Source organism: Astatotilapia calliptera, chromosome 7, assembly GCF_964374335.1.
Source record: "Astatotilapia calliptera chromosome 7, fAstCal68.1, whole genome shotgun sequence".
NCBI lineage: Eukaryota > Metazoa > Chordata > Actinopteri > Cichliformes > Cichlidae > Astatotilapia > Astatotilapia calliptera.
Genome location: NC_137428.1, coordinates 45,023,358 through 45,044,099, shown reverse-complemented (window position 1 = coordinate 45,044,099; position 20,742 = coordinate 45,023,358). Strand labels below are relative to the sequence as shown.

At 38.5% G+C, this 20,742-nt stretch overlaps 2 protein-coding genes across 2 annotated transcripts in view; both read right to left on the bottom strand.

The window, feature by feature from the left end:
- Positions 1 to 1,707: 1,707 nt before the first annotated feature.
- Positions 1,708 to 4,861, bottom strand: LOC113027405 (uncharacterized). Its single transcript, XM_026177015.2, has 4 exons — positions 4,621 to 4,861; positions 3,839 to 4,079; positions 2,836 to 2,973; positions 1,708 to 2,137 (listed from the first exon to the last, which is right to left on the bottom strand). Exons 1-4 carry the CDS (start codon positions 4,803 to 4,805, stop codon positions 1,868 to 1,870), a joined length of 834 nt encoding a protein of 277 aa, XP_026032800.2. The 5' UTR covers positions 4,806 to 4,861; the 3' UTR covers positions 1,708 to 1,867.
- Positions 4,862 to 8,441: 3,580 nt separating this feature from the next.
- Positions 8,442 to 20,742, bottom strand: part of gtse1 (G-2 and S-phase expressed 1) — a 36,615-nt gene continuing 24,314 nt past the window's right edge. Inside the window, exons 8-12 of the mRNA XM_026174728.2 lie at positions 11,179 to 11,233; positions 10,844 to 11,041; positions 10,503 to 10,728; positions 9,493 to 9,609; positions 8,442 to 8,781 (exon numbers count right to left, since the gene is read on the bottom strand). Of these exons, the coding sequence (XP_026030513.2) occupies positions 8,695 to 8,781; positions 9,493 to 9,609; positions 10,503 to 10,728; positions 10,844 to 11,041; positions 11,179 to 11,233 (683 nt within the window). The 3' untranslated portion in view covers positions 8,442 to 8,694. The remainder of the gene's footprint in view (positions 8,782 to 9,492; positions 9,610 to 10,502; positions 10,729 to 10,843; positions 11,042 to 11,178; positions 11,234 to 20,742) is intronic.

Sequence of the window (20,742 nt, the reverse complement as noted above, 5' to 3'; positions counted from 1 at the left end):
CAGAATCACACAGGTTGACCAGGTCCCTTAGAGCAAATTGTAAACAACTGCAGATTTCAAGATTAGTTCAAACAGTTGTATGAAATTATGAGTTATTCAGCTGTATCACCACTTTGCTATGACATTAATAAAAAGAAAAAAGAAAAAAAAAAAGAAAAAAAAAATGATGGTTAGGATTTTCAGTTAATGCCCAAGACCCACCAAGGTTAGAGCCTGCCATGAACTGGAAAATGCCAGAACACTAGTGTCAGTGTCCACAAAGACACAAGTTTTACATCACCATGGATTGAGAGAGTGCTGACAAAGTAAGAAAACCCCTGCTCCAGATTCCACACCATCATGCTCAACTGAAACTTGAAATTACTGACATGAACAAGCCAAATTGCTTCAGGAGACACAATGACAAATGAAAAGAGGCATGTTCGGAGAAGTAAAGGTGACGTTTTAAGCAAGGTGGTGGGACTGTCATACTCTGGCTTGTTTTGCTGCTAGTGGTACCAGTATATTGCACAAAGTGGGTGGAATAATGAAGAAAGGACTACCTCCAAATTCTTCAACTCTGTATCAAAGAAAGTGGCAAGTGAAACTTGAGCACAGTTGGGCTTTCCAACTCGACAAAGATCCAAAAATAACACATTAAAACTGGTTTTTGGAATGGATAAAAATGCTAACATTAGCCTCCTGGAATAGTTTTCCCAAAGCCCTGACCTCAAACCTACGGAGCTCCGCAGGGGACATGGGAGAAAAAAAAATTAAGACGGACTAACTCGGGATCTCGCAAAAGTTTCATCTCCGAAAACGTCGCAGCACTTTTGCAAATATGTGATGTCTTGTAAACTGAGCAGATATCTGACGTTTACACAACTACATTCACGCCTCAAAATATCTTAAAAGTGTATTTTGTGACCCAGAAAGAGTAATATTACAACTAAGTAGCTGCCGACGTTGTTGGAATTCAACTTTTGCACAACTTTTGCGAGATCCCGAGTTTTTTTTCCCCCATGTCCCTTCGTACAAACCTATCCCTATTGCCCTATTGAATATTGTGGGCCATGCTGGAAAGCTGGGTCCCCTCCAGGAACTTATCCGATGTAAATGAACCTAACAGCAATAGAATATCTAACCAGAATCATTTCAAAAGCTTGTTGATGTCAAAGGTCACCTCAATGCCCTTTTTCTTGTAAGGTTTTTGTTGTATTGTAAACAGGGGGGTCCAGCTCCAGGCCCCGAGTGCCGGTGTCCTGAGGGTTTTTGATCTCACCCTGGTTCAACACACCTGAATCAAATGATGAGTTCATTACCAGGCTTCTGGAGAACTTCAAGACATGTTGAGGAGGTCATTTAGCAATTTGAATCAGCTGTGTCGGATCAAGAACACATCTAAAACCTGCAGGACACCGACACTCAAAGCCTGGAGCTGCCTACCCCTGCCCTATAAGCAGGCACCTGGCGAAGAAAGAAAAATTCCCCTTTAACGGGAAGAAACCTCTAAAGAAAATCTATTAAGTGGAAACCTTTTCAGCAGAGGAAAAGAAATAACCCATCACCCTTCAATATGCATTCTGAAAGGTCTGAATGCTTTTTTCAACTATAGTCTAAAAAGTAATGAAAATATAGCAGGTTTAGTCATAACTGAATGCAACATTGAACACTGAAAAATGAACAAGAAAAATAGTTTTCAGTTCAAGCAATTCACAGACGCAGATGTTTGAAGCGGTTTGTTTAATCTTTTCATACACATGCAAACAGCAGTGATATCATTTTCCCACATTCATCTTCACATTTAATCTGACATCAACAGGTTGTGCTTCTAGTTGATGTGCTTCAGGTCAAGTTTGCAGGTTTTTGGGGGACCTTTCTTGCTCTTTTAGACCTCCTTCAACAGAAGACCATAAGGGCGGATGGCCTGTTCTACTATCGCCTGCTCTTCTTGAGCTGAGAACACAGACGGGATGGGAACCAGCCAGTACTTATCGTTGTTGTGTTTCTGCCTGTACTCTGGGTTGATCCGATTTTGCAGAATCACTTTGTATTGCTTGCCATTCTTTTGACAAGTGAAGGTTTTGGCATAAGAGACAGCTTCATTGACGTAAGGGGTAGAGTAAATCCCTCTGCCATAGGTCTGACCTGGACCTGGCTGTTAAATAAAAGTAAGATATATATATGTTATATTATTAAATACTGATACATTAAATACAGGCCTAATATGGAAATAGGACAAAAAGAGCACTGAAGTGGCTTAAAGGGTGAGCAGCTCTTGTGTGGCATAAATACGTTTATGTGCCATAACAATGGACATGCTATGGAAAAATATTCTGACAGAGATAAATAACAATAAATAAATAAATATACAAAAACCTGCAGCTTACAGGTTTTTGACATTATTCATAGGAAAAAGCCTTCTCAACACTTTTGCTCAACAATGCTCAACAAGTATAAGTACAGCTACAGTTTGCTCCTGAGGTCCTAGACATGCAGGCGTCCTCTCACAGTCACATAACTGCTATTTACTGCATTTCCTTTTCTTTGTGTTGTGCTGAGATTTTCATAGCTTGTGACTTGACATGTGACAAAACCATTCAACTCTCTTTTTGACTCTTTTCTCAACCCTGGGATAAAATCCAGACTTTAGAAAACTGAAGTGCTGCATGGGACACAGTCTCAGCATCTCAGCATGTGGAATAAGAGACCAGGAATATACATAAAGTGGGACAGTTGGTGGCATTCCATGCAATTTCAAAATATTAAATATCACAATTATACATCATATAAAATGTTACTGTAAAGCAATTGTACTGGGTAAAATAATGGGTTGTGATGATAACATAATCAAACCTTGTAGAATCCTTCGATGATGCCCCCAGCTCCTTCCTTAGATGTCCCATGGTAGGACACAGGCCACTCCCCTGGCACTGACGCAGTGCTTCGGTACCGAGTTCCCAGCCATGTATTTCCATCATACTTATTCAGGACCTGTGACAAAATATGAGGTGATGCAGGTGTATCTGGACCTGTATTTGTTTCAGACAGTCCATAGTTCATCTCTGCAAACTGTATCTTCGATTAAAGTCTGAGCTTCTGCATGTTGTACATATAGCATTTCAAAGTGCTTTACCTTTGGGACAAACTATTCTATTGATCTTACTTTGAATGGGGAGAGTCAGATATTTGGCTGTCTTTTATTTTCTACAACTTAAGAGCATCATGATGTACCAGTTATGCTTATAACACACATATGATATGTAATATGCTAAATAACTGTTTAACTATTCTTTTTCAAACCCAGTTCTAGTTCCATTGACACTGTTCACCTCTCTACATTTTTATTTTGAGGTCAATTCATTTCCAGTGCACTACCTGAAAAGCACTCTGGAAGTAACAGACTGCATACAGTTAATTCAATCAGGTCAAATTAGTTTTTTAAGGTGTGAGTTGAGACCAAATCTTTGCAGAAAATTCTTTACAGATGATTTGTTATATTGTTTTCTTATAATTCTATTTCTGTAGTTTAAAAAAAAAAAAGGCCTAGTATTTGACATAAAAGAGAGGACTAAATGCAGTTATTGATTTCCAAGAAACTGATGAAGAAGAATATTGTTGAGAACACTAATAAACTTCTAGTTTAGTTTCGAAAATGAGCTGGAAGGAAATTCAGGGAACCAGAAGTTTCAACTTTCTAATGATTGCAAATATCTGAAGCCCAAAAAGTATTTTACTGGGATGTCATTGAATTTGTGCTCTACAGCCCGGCTTAAAGATCAATTAAAGCAGCTTAGACTCTAAGTAATGAGCATGAATAAAATGGTTGATGCTGATCTCAATTCAAAGACAAATTTACCTTGAGGGCAAAACGGTACCAACCACTTGGTCGTTCATACACCTCTCCGCCTCTGTAATAGGTCTCTGTGTCTTGGAGACCAGAGAAATCGTAGTCAAATGTTGGATCAAAGAATTCGCTCTCATCGATGATGAAAGACCTTTCTTGTGGTGCAGTTCGAAAACAGGTGTCAGAGCCTGAACATTGCCCTCCATCTTGCAGAACACGTTGAATTCTGGCAAAGTTGTTTCTTGACACTGGGCTGCAAGTTGAGAAAGACAGCTGAGATTAGGGTCTGAATAAACCTGACCATCAACAAAAGAAAAGAAATGCTGCTCTTTCACTGGATGTTTTCTCACTCTCTGCAAACCAAACTGCAACATTGTTGTCAAAATTCTTTGAGCTTTAGAAACTACATCCTGACTGTGAATCTCAATATAATATCCCATCCATCCTCTTATCCTTTTCAGTGTTTTGTGGAGGGGGGTGCTGGAGCCTATCCCAGCTGCCTTAGGGCAATTTAGAGTTTCCAGTTAACCTATGCCCACTAACTCCAGGTCTTTGGATAGTGGGAGGAAGCCAAAGTAGAACATGGGGAGAACATGCACACAGAAGGACCCCAAATGGTGGAATTGACCTTCTTGCTGTGAGGCAACAGTGCTAACCACTGTGCCACCATGTTGCACCATTACTCCAATATAATATACTGCTACAAAAAAAATTTGAGAACTCTTCCCGTTCCCTTTTTGAGGAATGACATCAGCGCAAGTCTTAAGAATAGTTTATAATATTACAATATTTACCAGGTTTGATCTCCATCTGCGATTGCACAAATGAGACTGTTTATAGACAGCGTTGGTGCTGCTGAGCCAGGAAAGCTTGCTCTTTGGAAAACTCCAGCGTGACCTCCTGCTCTTTGGTTTTGAACAGAAGTGATCTGGGCATTGCAAACTGCACCCAAAGCTTCAAGTGCAATTTCTCTGTCCATCTTGATGTTGTCTTGACGTTGTAGTCCTTTGCTCTGCTCACTTCTACCTGCAAGTGTTGTGGCTCGTGCAGAATTGGGCTTATATGTTACACTGTTTATGACGTAAACCCAGTTTGCATAATTTCTTAGATAAATCAACTTTTGACTTTTTGACCTTCCAATAGGTGTGTTTTCATTGGAACTTTCTGTTCTTCTCTTTTTTCCAGTTGCAAAATTATTCATCATCTCTTAGACTTTCACAACTGCATCCACACCCTGAATCTTAGTACAGTCACAGTTTACCATTTTAAAAACAAAATACCATTATTACAATTATTCAGTAACCTCGGTTTCATTTGCAGAAGTTGGATTCAGCAAGCCTGCAAGAATTAGCTCTTGTTTATTTATTTTTTTAAAAAGGAGGAAACTTGTTTTTTTGGAGTGGATGATAAATGATAAGAGGGCAGGGGGATAAAATAAAGGTCCAAGCGTCCCTTGGCTTTTGCCTACTTCTCGTGCTCTGACTTTTCTTGACTTTTTGACCTTCACAAAAAGAAAAGGACAGTTGAACTTCTTCTGGAATTTTTTGCTCTGTACAAACTGAATTAAAGTGAAAAAGGATGTACATATTTTTCTCACCCTGTGGCCAAACTTCCCCCTTCCTGTGGTCTGTTGACACTACTTCTTGCAATTGCAGATTTATGTTCAACAAAAATTCAGTGGCATCAATTACAGCCTGCAACTTCTGGAGTACTTTCCATGGTATTTTACTTAAATTACAGTGCTTTGAGTTCCCCAAATATAGTTACCAATGGAAACAGTAGAAGAAAGATGTCACATTTGTAAGTGTGCGCCCAGAACAGGTAGAATCCTTTGTTCATGTGTGTCTCACTTCCCTATGTCAACATCTGTGGCCCCACATCACTAGATGAATTACATGGTAGGGTGTCCTCTCATGTACACACTCTCATTTAATGTTTTTTCTTTATTTTTACTACTTTCTACATTGTAGATACAAACTGAAGACATTAAATGTACAAAACTAGATATATGGAATTATGGAGCAAAGAAAAAAAAAAGGATAAATAACTCTAAATATGTTTTATGTTTTTTTGTCTCAGATTCCTGAAAGTAGTCACCCTTAGCTTTGTTGACAGCGCTGCAAACCCTTGGCCATCTCTCAATAAGCTTCATGATGTATGACAATTGTTAGAATTCATATAATGGCAAGAACCAATCAGCTAAGTAAAGACAAACAACAGTGCATCAATATTTTAAGAACTGAAGGTCATCTGTCCCCAAGTTCAGCTGCAAAAACCATCATGCGCTATGATGAAACTGGCTCACATGAGGACCACCCCAGGAAAGGACGACCTCTGTGCTGAGGATAAATTCATGTGAGTCACCAGCCTCAGAAATCACAAGTTAGCAGCACCTCAGATTAGAGCCCAGATAAATGTCACAGAGTTCCAGTAGCAGACTCATCTCTACATCAACTGTTCAGAGAAGACTGTGTGAATCAGGCATTTATGGACAAATAGATCCTGCAGTGACATGCCATTTTTTAAACTGTATTTTAAATATAAGATCTTGGATGGCAGAAAACTTTTTACAGCTTAACCAGGACAAAACTGAAGTTTTAATCGTCGGTCCCGAGGCTCAGAGAGAGAAACTCTTGTCTAAATTAGAGGCATTTTCACTATGTCCTTTGCTACAAGTGAAAAACCTGGGTGTTATTTTTGACTCTGAGCTTGGTTTTATCCCACATATTAAACATGTAACCAAAATTGGATTTTATCATCTAAAAAATATAGCCAGAGTCCGCCCTATTCTCTCTCGGGCCAACACAGAGATGCTGATGCATGCTTTTATTACCAGTCGCATTGATTACTGTAATGCCCTGCTCTCTGGTCTTCCTAAGAAGAATATTTCAACTTTACAACTTTTGCAAAACTCAGCAGCTCGTGTGCTGACGAAGACCAGAGGGCGGGCCCACATTACACCGGTTTTAGAATCGCTGCATTGGCTCCCCGTGTGTTTCAGGATCGATTTTAAGGTTCTTTTATTGGTTTTTAAATGTCTTAATGGTCTTGGGCCTTCCTATCTCTCAGATCTGCTTTTACCATACGAACCCTCGCGGACCCTGAGGTCCTCTGGTACTGGCCTTTTGATTGTCCCTAAAGTCAGGACACATACTCACGGAGAGGCAGCTTTTCAGTGGTATGGTCCTCATCTGTGGAACAGCCTGCCGGAGGAGCTCAGGGCCGCAGAGAACGTACATGTTTTTAAGAACAGGCTCAAGACCCACCTTTTTAATTTAGCTTTTACTTAGCGTTTATTTATTTTATACTTATTTATTCTATCTTGTTATTTTATTATTAATTTAGGCTTTACCTAATATTTATTGATTTTATTCTTATCCATTTTTAATCTTCTTACTCTATTTATATTTATATTGTATCCTGTTCTTATTTATTTTATCATTTTACCCTGTATATAGCCTATTGTGTCATATCTCCAGTGTTTCCTCGGAGGGCGCTCTCTGCACCGGGGCTGTTATTGACCGTGGCTGCTGGGTCTCTGGGGTCCTCTCAGCCTGGCTGGGGGGCTCCTTTGCCTCCCTCCTGCTGTGTGCCCAGCCTGGAGGCTGCGGTCTGTGACCGGCTCCCGGTGCAGACGGCTCCCTGTTATAGTGTTTCCTCACTTGGCTCATGTGAACCCAGCCCAATTTTTACTCTTTAAGTGTGTGTGTGTGTGTGTGTGTGTGTGTGGGTGGGGTGGGGGGTGAGATATGTGTGTATTCACATCATTTATGTTAATGAGAGTGTGGGGAGTGAGTTGGAGGGTGGGGTGGGCTGCTTTTAACTACGTAAAGCACTTTGTGCTACATTTTTTGTATGAAAAGTGCTTTATAAATAAAGATTGATTGATTGATCCCATCTGGTTTGGTTTAGATGGACCATCATTTATTTTTCAACAGGACAATGACCACAAACACACCTCCAGGCTGTGTGAGGGATGGAGTGCTGTGCTAGATGGCCTGGCCTCCACAGTCACCTCACCTGAACCCAATGGATATGGTTTGAGCTGAGATGGACCACAGAGTGAAGGCAAAATGGCCAGCAAGTGCTCAACATCTCTGGGAACTCATTCAAGTCTGTTGGAAAACCTTTCCAGGTGACTACCTCATGAAGTACCTCGTGAATTTCGATAGTGTATGAATATTGAAGGGATTTATTCCAACAATAAGCAGCAAAATCAAGAGAAATAAAAGTACAATTAGTTGTAGAGACCCTTGAGCAATTTCAGAATATTTTATGTAAAACATTTATGTTTGTGTACTCCAGTGTATGAATATTGAAGCGACTTATTCCCTGCATTGCAGATATGTTATGTTTATATACCTCCCTTTCATAGGTCTCCAGGTCTCAGTCGAGTGACACCTTTGTCACTTCAAGGAATTCCTCCTCATTGATAATGAAACTGTCCTGTTTTTATATCTAAAACCATGTTCTGCCAGTCAGCTGACAAGTCCTTTTTCTGCAGTGCAACTCTGACTTTGAACACATAGTAAAGTTGATCTATATTATTATCTATGCATATTATATAAATATTTCTCCTTCAAGTGAACTTCAGGAAGCCAGGATCACTGGAGTGTTTACAACATCATTAACAAGATTTATTCCAACAATAAGCAGCAAAATCAAGAGAAATAAAAGTACAATTAGTTGTAGAGACACCTGAGCAATTTCAGAATATTTTATGTAAAACATTTATGTTTGTGTACTCCACTGTAGGAAAGACTCCACTGATTAAAAACTCAGAATCAGTTGGATTATTAGAGTTTCTGAAGACGGAGAGGTGGTGGTTCAGTAATGTGCACAGATCCAGTACTTAAGGAGGATGACGATCAGAAGGACAGGTTGATGAGGGGAGCATTGTTCTCAGTCTTGTCCTCAGGACTCCACTTGATAAGCGGAGAGCTCAAATCAATCAGCTGAAAACAACAAATGCACAGTTACAGAGCTGCTTTGGGTACAAGGTTACTGAAATCTGAAGCACCAAACGAACAAACTGCATCACAGTGAAACAAATCTGTTGAAATACTACATATTCAAAAACTAAAAATCTAGTGGAGTTTGTCTTTCCTGGATATTGGACTGAAGGCATGGCTGCTTTGATCGATAAATAGTCTTAAAAGGCAGCTGTAGCCATTACATTTCTTCACCTTCGCCAGCTGTAGTCACTCAACTGGGCCTCTCTTAATTTATCTTTGTGTTTTGGAGCATTATTGCTGAGACATCCAGTGGTGTAGTTAACCGTGGTTAACAGTGTCACTTGACAGGTGAAGTTAAGGGCAGGTGAAAGTAGCCATTACAGGAATTCTCTCAAAAATTATTGAGTCTACTATGTGGTACAGGTCATAAATGTGTTCTTCAGTTAAGGTGAGAAAATTTGGTGACAAACAAATGATTCTGTATTTCACTTTACAGGTGTGTGGCATATCACTGATCACAGGTTAAAAAATTAATAATAGTCGGTGGGAAAAGTGAGCATTCAAACAATAACTGAAAGCACCATTAACTACTCTCTTAAAATTCCAATTAAAATATCCCAATAATTCTTAATGGGTATATGAACAAATTTAAATAGACTGATAGATTCTAAAAAGGACTTGGGTGTTATCCCCAGATGAGGTGAAAGTTACCTGAGCTGCACTGCAAGTCTTATTATTGGTCCGGATGAAGTCAGGGGTGTTGGTCAAGTCAATGAGCAGCTTCTCTTGAGGAGGCAGGGTGGGTGGTGGAAGATCCAAAAGGAGAACCTGAGCAAAAAAACTGAGTGTGAGATGATCATCTCTGAAGTTGCTCTGCAGCTCCAGCAGATCAGACTGAACAAGTGAAGATGCAAGAGTTTGACTCTGGACAACAAATGAACTTTGAGTGTGTGGCAACAATTCATTATAATTTTTGTTGTTTTCTAAACCATTATGAAGCAACTTATACAGCTACAGAGCATCTGAATCATCTGGTCATCTGTCAGGCTCCAAATCATTTTAACCTCAAAGGAGTCGATAATAGAAGATAACCTAGTATTAAAGCAAAAAAGGAGACTTGTGTAGTTTAACCCTTTGATCTCATATGGTGATATAACCAGAGTACCAGTGCTTGTTCCTGTTATGCGCTGGAACCTGAACATGTGGAGGAAACTTTGGCTAAAGAAGAAGCGTGTTAAGGTCTTGGAGTGGCCTAGTCAGTCCCCAGGTCTTACTCCCACAGAAAATCTATGGAGGGAGCTGAAGGTTCCAGTTGCCAAACATCAGCCACGAAACATTAATGACTTTGAGAGGATCTGCAGAGAGGAGTGGGACAAAATCCCCCCTGAGATGTGTGCAAAACTTGTGGCCAACTACAAAACAGGTCTGACCCATGTGCTTTACAACAAAGGTTCTGCCATCAAGTACTAAAGTGTGTTTTGCAAAAATCAAATACTTATGTCCTTCATGAAAATGCTAATTATTTTTTTGGAAATGCACTTTTCTGGATTTTTGTTGTTATTGTTCTTTCTCTCACTGTTCAAATAAACCTACCATTGAAATTATAGAAGGATCATTTCTTTGCTAGTGGGGAAAATCACAAAAACAGCTGGGGTTCAAATAATTTTTTCCCCTGATTATAACTGTTGTATTATTATGGTGTATACTGTGTGACCTCTGACCTCCTGTGTCTTGCTGTTGCTGTCCTCTTTAAGCTCCAGTTCAATCAGGTTTTCATTGGGCACTGATTCATCCAGAATCAGTGCTCCAGGATCCATGGGCTCTGATTGGTCAGTCTGTTGGTTGTTTGAGGGTGTGGTGGTAGGGGGATCATCCTCTAGACAGAAGGGCTGAATTTCAGGTGCATCAATAAGCTCCTCCTCCTCCTGTGCATTGGTGAGGGTGGGGCTGTGCACACACAAATATAGACACAAATAAAGAATGACACACCTGCATGTGAAGTCAAAGGAGCAACCAGGTGATCTGCAAAGGACCAGTTAGAAGGCAGCCTCTAGCATCTTACCTACAGCTGTGCTGCTTGGTATATGAGGTGGGGACAGAGTCAGAGAGGGCTGGAGGTTTGGGCGTTGGAGAGGGAATGAGTGAAGCCTTGCGTCTAACTGGAGTGGGGAGGGCAGAGGGGCGTCGTGGCTTCATCTGCAGTGACTTGCATGTGATAGCAGAAGGTGTTAGCGGACCAGCAGATGGCTTTTGAGGAAGACTAAAAGAGAAGGAGTTTACAGTATCACTGATCTGTCAGGTAACATTCAGCTCCAACATCTCGATCAAACACTGAAGGAACATAGAACCCAGCAGAGATTTAACAGTGTCAGGAATTATATGTGTACTGCCATCTACCTGTCCATGCCGTTAAGTGACATCAGCCTCTTTGGCTTCAACACCTTTGAGACATCTAAAGACAAAACAAAGACAGTGAGACAGACATGTCAGAGTGTGAAAAACTGAAGCTGAAAATCTTGCTTTGAACTCAAATCAAATTAACAGTTTTCTCAATGCATGTTATTACTGCAAGGCAAACACCTGACAAAATTAAAGAGAAAACCCCATCAATCAGTAAATCCCCTACAAGTAGCACTTAGAAAGGAAGAAGCCCTTTCAAAGCCTGGTTTATAGTCACTACACTGGTTGTTGCAAAAAAACTAACATCACCAAAGCCATGTAACTATTTATACTGCCACTGAGAGCACGCTGATCCATCAGTGTCACCAGTGAAGAAAAAAAGCCCACATTAACAATGGTAACTCAGCAAAAGCCATCAAAAAGGGAAGGAAAAAAAAAACTAAACAAAACAAAAACTGGATTTTTTTTTAACCCCGAGACAGAAGGTCAGTTTCACTCAATTTATGAGTTAGATGTTAGTCCATTATTTGTCATGTCCAAATATCTCAGAGTTAACTAGAAAAATTTGCATTTCCTGCGAAAATGCAGTGTGGATGCTTAAAGCTGAAGCTGTATGCAAAAAGTAGCTGAAAAAGCTGAAAAGTTGCAGAAATTGTAAAAACTTTGCAGAAGCAAAAGAACTTTGCTAAAATGGAATAACTTAGCAGAACTGCAATATCTTAGAGGAAATATAATACTTGGCAGAAATACAATAGCTTAGCAGAAATATTGTAACTTACCAGAAACATGATAACTTCTCAAAAATACAAGAATTTAGGAGAAATAGTATAAGATAACAGAAAGAATATATTTAGCCAAAAATACTTAAACATTACAGAAACACTGTGATTTAGAGAAATAGTACAACATAGCAGAAATATTGTGATTTACCAGAGACACTGTGATGAACTATGAATATTGTAATTTTAAATTAAGACTATGTTTTAGCACAAATATTATAATTTGGCAGAAATACTATAATTTAGCAGAAATACTATATTAAGCACAAATCCTATAAAAAGCAGAAATACTATAATTTAGAACAAATAGTATAAAAAGCAGAAATACTATAATTTAGCAGAAATACTATGTTAGGCACAAATTCTATAAAAAGCAGAAATACTATAATTTAGCAGAAATACTATATTAGGCATAAATCCTATGAAAAGCAGAAATAGTATGATTTAGCAGAAATACTGTATTTAGCACAAGTACCGAAAAGTACCAGAAATACTATGATTTAGCAGAATAGTAATAACTTATTGAAACACAAATGCACAGAGGGACACACAAACACAGGCTCTAATCCAGTCAACCAGTCTAACTATATTCAATTTAAATCCTACAATGACATGCTGCCAAATATAGGCAGGGTCCTCTCTCTCCCACTAAACACACACACACACACACACACACACACACACACACAGACACAGAGGGAGTCACAGTCTAAATATATTGAATTTGAATCTTACAATGAGATCATCCCATTAAAAGGCTTTCTCTCTCTCTCTCTCTCTCTCTCTCTCTCTCCCTGTCACACACACACACACACACACACACACACACACACACACACACACACACACACACACACACACACACACACACACACACACACAGGGAGAGAGAAGTAAGTTTCTAGGTCAGCCTGGGAGCTGCTGAATTTGAATCCACCAATCAGAGAGGCTGTGCACTTTTCCCCACCAAAACGGGTGCTTCTGTTTACACACGCAGCACAGAGAGGCACAGGATTATTGCAGTCTATTTCTCATAGTGACGACTCCCCTCAAACAAATGACCATAATTTCCTAACCGTAGGGGCTAGAAGGGTCATTCTTACACCGTTTTGTTCAGAAGAGATGGGGGAATCTTCAAGTGTTGACAATTTATCATTCAAATATGAATTTTTAGAGATATATGACATGGATGACTTGTTGACTTAGAAGCCACGAATTCCCCAATATGCAAATTTGAATGCCTGAGGCCACATATATGATTGGCTGGCTGGGAAGCTGTGCAGGCCCTGATTTGTGGATTTGAATTCCTCAGCCCTCAGATATGATTGGCTGGCTTAGAAGCCATGAAGGCCCCAATATGCAAATTTGAATGCCTCAGGACACTTATATGATTGGCTGGGAAACCGTGCAGGCCCTGATTTGAAAATTTGAATGTCTCAGTCCTCACAGAGGATTGGCTGCCTGGGGACCTGGCAGAAATATATAGAAATAGTATGATTAAGCATAAATACTACATTTAGTAGAAATACTATGTTTTAGCACAAATACTATAAAAAGCAGAAATACTATAATTTAGCAGAAATACCATATTAAGCACAAATCATATAAAAAGCAGAAATACTATATTAAGCACAAATTCTATTAAAAGCAGAAATACTATATTAAGCACAAATCTTATGAAATAGCAGAAACAGTATGATTTAGCACAATAGTAATAAGTTAAACAGAAAAATTGGAAAAGCAAAATGGACAGCTGAAAAAATGCTGAACATGCTGAGGGTCCCTCAAATATACTTGTTAAATGAAAAAATCAGCAAAAAAATGCACAGGGAGAGAGAAGTAAGTTTCTAGGTCAGCCTGGGAGCTGCTGAATTTGAATCCACCAATCAGAGAGCCTGTGTACTTTTTCCCGCCAAAACAGGTGCATCTTTTTACACACGCAGCAGAGAGAGGCACAGGATTATTGCAGCCTATTTCTCATAGTGAGGACTCCCCTCAAACAAATGACCATAATTTCCAAACCGTAGGGGCTAGAGCGGTCATTCTTACACCGTTTTGTTCAGAAGAGATGGGGGAATCTTCCAGTGTTAACAATTTATCATTAAAATGTGAATTTTTAGAGATATACGACATGGATGACTTGTTGACTTAGAAGCCACGAATTCCCCAATATGCAAATTTGAATGCCTGAGACCACATATGTGATTGGCTGGCTGGGAAGCCGTGCAGGCCCTGATTTGTGGGTTTGAATTCCTCAGCCCTCAGATATGATTGGCTGGCTTAGAAGCCACGAAGGCCCCAATATGCAAATTTGAATGCCTCAGGACACTTATTTGATTGGCTGGGAAACTGTGCAGGCCCTGATTTGAAAATTTGAATGTCTCAGTCCTCACAGAGGATTGGCTGCCTGGGGACCTGGCAGAAATATATAGAAATACTATTATTAAGCATAAATACTACATTTAGTAGAAATACTATGTTTTAGCACAAATATTATAAAAAGAAGAAAAACTATAATTTAGCAGAAATACTATATTAAGCACAAATCCTATAAAAAGCAGAAATACTATAATTTAGAACAAATAGTATAAAAAGCAGAAATACTATAATTTAGCAGAAATACTATGTTAAGCACAAATCCTATAAAAAGCAGAAATACTATAATTTAGCAGAAATACTGTATTTAGCACAAGTACCGAAAAGTACCAGAAATACTATGATTTAGCAGAATAGTAATAACTTATTGAAACACAAATGCACAGAGGGACACACAAACACAGGCTCTAATCCAGTCAACCAGTCTAACTATGTTCAATTTAAATCCTACAATGATATGCTGTCAAATAAGGGCAGGGTCCTCTCTCTCCCACTAAACACACACACACACACACACACACACACACACACACACACACACACACACACACACACACACACACACACACAGGGAGAGAGGACTAAGTTTCTAGGTCAGCCTGGGAGCTGCTGAATTTGAATCCACCAATCAGAGAGGCTGTTTACGTTTTCCCGCCAAAACAGGTGCATCTTTTTACACACGCAGCACAGAGACATAGACCTGCTTCTTTCAGTTTATTTCACATAGTGAGGATTCCCCTCAAACAAATGACCATAATTTCCTAACCATAGGGGCTAGAGCGGTCATTCTTACACCGTTTTGTTCAGAAGAGATGGGGGAATCTTCAAGTGTTGACAATTTATCATTAAAATATGAATTTTTAGAGATATATGACATGGATGACTTGTTGACTTAGAAGCCACGAATTCCCCCAATATGCAAATTTGAATACCTGGAGCCCACATACATGATTGGCTGGCTGGGAAGCTGTGCAGGCCCTGATTTGTGGATTTGAATTCCTCAGCCCTCAGATATGATTGGCTGGCTTAGAAGCCATGAAGGCCCCAATATGCAAATTTGAATGCCTCAGGACACATATATGATTGGCTGGGAAGCCGTGCAGGCCCTGATTTGAAAATTTGAATTTCTCAGTCCTCACAGAGGATTGGCTGCCTGGGGACCTGGCAGAAATATATAGAAATACTATGATTAAGCATAAATACTACATTTAGTAGAAATACTATGTTTTAGCACAAATACTATAAAAAGCAGAAATACTATAATTTAGCAGAAATACTATATTAAGCACAAATCCTATAAAAAGCAGAAATAGGATGATTAAGCATAAACACTACATTTAGTAGAAATACTATGTTTGAGCAAAAATCCTATAAAAAGCAGAAATACTATATTAGGCACAAATCCCATAAAAAGCAGAAATAGTATGATTAAGCATAAATACTACATTTAGTAGAAATACTATGTTTTAGCACAAATAGTATAAAAAGCAGAAATATTGTAATTTAGCAGAAATACTATATTAGGCACAAATCTTATAAAATAGCAGAAATAGTATTATTTAGCACAATAGTAATAAGTTAAACAGAAAAATTGGAAAAGCAAAATGGACAGCTGAAAAAATGCTGAACATGCTGAGGGTCCCTCAAATATACTTGTTAAATGAAAAAATCAGCAAAAAAATGCACAGGGAGAGAGAAGTAAGTTTCTAGGTCAGCCTGGGAGCTGCTGAATTTGAATCCACCAATCAGAGAGCCTGTGTACTTTTTCCCGCCAAAACATGTGCCTCTTTTTACACACGCAGCACAGAGAGGCACAGGATTATTGCAGCCTATTTCTCATAGTGACGACTCCCCTCAAACAAATGAAAATAATTTCCTAACCGTAGGGGCTAGAGCGGTCATTCTTACACCGTTTTGTTCAGAAGAGATGGGGGAATCTTCCAGTGTTTACAATTTATCATTAAAATATGAATTATTAAAGATATTTGACTTGTAATGCACCATAACTGAGTAGAGCGAAGCAAAAACTTCCTTGACTTGCCCTCAAACAACGCTTTCTAACTCGAAATCTATTTAGAGTATCGATATCATTCTTTCACCGTAAGAGACAGCAGGCTTTGGTGAACAATCATGGAAATTTTCAGGTCTCTGTGGAAATCCAACAAAAAGTTATGACGAGAGAAAAAAGTGGTTCATTTCCACAGTTTGAAATCTGAAGAAATCTGAGCGAAGGACAAATTTCCTACCCTCAAACAAGTCCAACTCATTTCAGAACGGTAATAGGTGAGAAAATAATTCTTGAATTGTGAGCGTCACGAGTGTCTGAAGATATACCGGGACAAGCCTCATGTCTTAACTTTGCTTCGTTAAGGAGATATGACGATTCGAATATGCCTCTCATTACAGAAATGCAGCGGTGATTTTGAACAAACTCTCCATTGACTTTATATGGAGAGTTTTCTGACCTTGTGTTAGTCTGAGGAGATTTGCCAAAATTATATAAATCCCACAACAATGATGGTGACATTTTCTGAAAGCCAGCAAAAATACCTACGTTTTGATGTATAATTTGTGGAAGTTGAGTGAAAATTGAGCAAGTAGCAGGAAGTTGTTCGGACATGAAGTGAAAATTGCAAAACCTTCAGTGGCACACTGGAAGCCAAGAGCATAGCAACCATAACAACACATGTATTTTGTGAAAAATCACAATTTTGCAACTCAAAACTTTAAGAGGCATAAAAGTAAAACAGTAAAAGATTTGAAAAAGCTGAATCATACCTGAATAGCCCAATAATTTGTGAACATTTTAAAATTTGAATGGTTGTTCTAGGTGAAAGTATGAGGAAGTAGTTAAGTTTCAAAAACAAGCAAATTTTAGCAGAATTGCTGAAGTTTCCCATTCATTTCAATGGGACAAATTAAAGGAAAAAAGCTTAATATTTTAAAAAGTATAATAGCAAAAAATAGCAAAAGTCATAGCCGGAAAGAGCAAAAATAGCAGAATAGTTTAAAATTTGAACGGTGAAAATCGGCTGAAAATTGTGGAAGTAGTTCTACGGCGAAAAGTGTACGGAAGCAACTTGAAGAATAACTAGAAAAATTTGCATTTCCTGCGAAAATGCAGTGTGGATGCTTAAAGCTGAAGCTGTATGCAAAAAGTAGCTGAAAAAGCTGAAAAGTTGCAGAAATTGTAAAAACTTTGCAGAAGCAAAAGAAGTTTGCTAAAATGGAATAACTTAGCAGAACTGCAATATCTTAGAGGAAACATAATACTTGGCAGAAATACAATAGCATAGCAGAATTTAGCAGAAATATTGTAACTTACCAGAAACATGATAACTTCTCAAAAATACAAGAATTTAGGAGAAATAGTATAAGATAACAGAAAGAATATATTTAGCCAAAAATACTTAAACATTACAGAAACACTATGATTTAGAAAAATAGTACAACAGAGCAGAAATATTGTGATTTACCAGAGACACTGTGATGAACTATGAATATTGTAATTTTAAATTGAGACTATGTTTTAGCACAAATATTATAATTTGGCAGAAATACTATAATTTAGCAGAAATACTATATTAAGCACAAATCCTATAAAAAGCAGAAATGGTATGATTAAGCATAAATACTACATTTAGTAGAAATACTTTGTTTTAGCACAAATCCTATGAAAAGCAGAAATACTATATTAAGCACAAATCCTATAAAAGCAGAAATAGTATATTAAGCACAAATCTTATAAAATAGCAGAAATAGTGTGATTTAGCACAATAGTAATAAGTTAAAAAGAAAAATTGGAAAATCAAAATGGACAGCTGAAAAAATGCTGAACATGCTGAGGTTCCCTCAAATATACTTGTTAAATGACAAAAATCAGCAAAAAAATTTATGACTGCCACACAATTACAAATATGTACACATGAGGAAACACACATGCACAGAGAGACACACACACAAGATCCAATTCAGTCAACCAGTCTAAATATATTGAATTTGAATCTTACAATGGGATCATCCCATTAAAAGGCTTTCTCTCTCTCTCTGTCACACACACACACAAACACACACACACACACACACACACACACACACACACACACACACACACACACACACACACACACACACACAGGGAGAGAGAAGTAAGTTTCTAGGTCAGCCTGGGAGCTGGTGAATTTGAATCCACCAATCAGAGAGGCTGTGCACTTTTCCCCACCAAAACAGGTGCATCTGTTTACACACGCAGCAGCACAGAGAGACACAGGATTTTTGCAGTCTATTTCTCATAGTGACGACTCCCCTCAAACAAATGACCGTAATTTCCTAACCGTAGGGGCTAGAACGGTCATTCTTACACCGTTTTGTTCAGAAGAGATGGGGGAATCTTCAAGTGTTGACAATTTAATATTAAAATATGAATTTTTAGAGATATATGACATGGATGACTTGTTGACTTAGAAGCAACGAATTCCCCAATATGCAAATTTGAATGCCTGAGACCACATATGTGATTGGCTGGCTGGGAAGCCGTGCAGGCCCTGATTTGTGGATTTGAATTCCTCAGCCCTCAGATATGATTGGCTGGCTTAGAAGCCACGAAGGCCCCAATATGCAAATTTGAATGCCTCAGGACACTTATTTGATTGGCTGGGAAACTGTGCAGGCCCTGATTTGAAAATTTGAATGTCTCAGTCCTCACAGAGGATTGGCTGCCTGGGGACCTGGCAGAAATATATAGAAATACTATTATTAAGCATAAATACTACATTTAGTAGAAATACTATGTTTTAGCACAAATATTATAAAAAGAAGAAAAACTATAATTTAGCAGAAATACTATATTAAGCACAAATCCTATGAAAAGCAGAAATAGTATGATTTAGCAGAAATACTGTATTTAGCACAAGTACCGAAAAGTACCAGAAATACTATGATTTAGCAGAATAGTAATAACTTATTGAAACACAAATGCACAGAGGGACACACAAACACAGGCTCTAATCCAGTCAACCAGTCTAACTATGTTCAATTTAAATCCTACAATGACATGCTGTCAAATAAGGGCAGGGTCCTCTCTCTCCCACTAAACACACACACACACACACACACACACACACACACACACACACAGGGAGAGAGGACTAAGTTTCTAGGTCAGCCTGGGAGCTGCTGAATTTGAATCCACCAATCAGAGAGGCTGTTTACGTTTTCCCGCCAAAACAGGTGCATCTTTTTACACACGCAGCACAGAGACATAGACCTGCTTCTTTCAGTTTATTTCACATAGTGAGGATTCCCCTCAAACAAATGACCATAATTTCCTAACCATAGGGGCTAGAGCGGTCATTCTTACACCGTTTTGTTCAGAAGAGATGGGGGAATCTTCAAGTGTTGACAATTTATCATTAAAATATGAATTTTTAGAGATATATGACATGGATGACTTGTTGACTTAGAAGCCACGAATTCCCCAATATGCAAATTTGAATACCTGGAGCCCACATACATGATTGGCTGGCTGGGAAGCTGTGCAGGCCCTGATTTGTGGATTTGAATTCCTCAGCCCTCAGATATGATTGGCTGGCTTAGAAGCCATGAAGGCCCCAATATGCAAATTTGAATGCCTCAGGACACATATATGATTGGCTGGGAAGCCGTGCAGGCCCTGATTTGAAAATTTGAATTTCTCAGTCCTCACAGAGGATTGGCTGCCTGGGGACCTGGCAGAAATATATAGAAATACTATGATTAAGCATAAATACTACATTTAGTAGAAATACTATGTTTTAGCACAAATACTATAAAAAGCAGAAATACAATAATTTAGCAGAAATACTATATTAAGCACAAATCCTATAAAAAGCAGAAATAGGATGATTAAGCATAAACACTACATTTAGTAGAAATACTATGTTTGAGCAAAAATCCTATAAAAAGCAGAAATACTATATTAGGCACAAATCCCATAAAAAGCAGAAATAGTATGATTAAGCATAAATACTACATTTAGTAGAAATACTATGTTTTAGCACAAATAGTATAAAAAGCAGAAATATTGTAATTTAGCAGAAATACTATATTAGGCACAAATCTTATAAAATAGCAGAAATAGTATTATTTAGCACAATAGTAATAAGTTAAACAGAAAAATTGGAAAAGCAAAATGGACAGCTGAAAAAATGCTGAACATGCTGAGGGTCCCTCAAATATACTTGTTAAATGAAAAAATCAGCAAAAAAATGCACAGGGAGAGAGAAGTAAGTTTCTAGGTCAGCCTGGGAGCTGCTGAATTTGAATCCACCAATCAGAGAGCCTGTGTACTTTTTCCCGCCAAAACATGTTCCTCTTTTTACACACGCAGCACAGAGAGGCACAGGATTATTGCAGCCTATTTCTCATA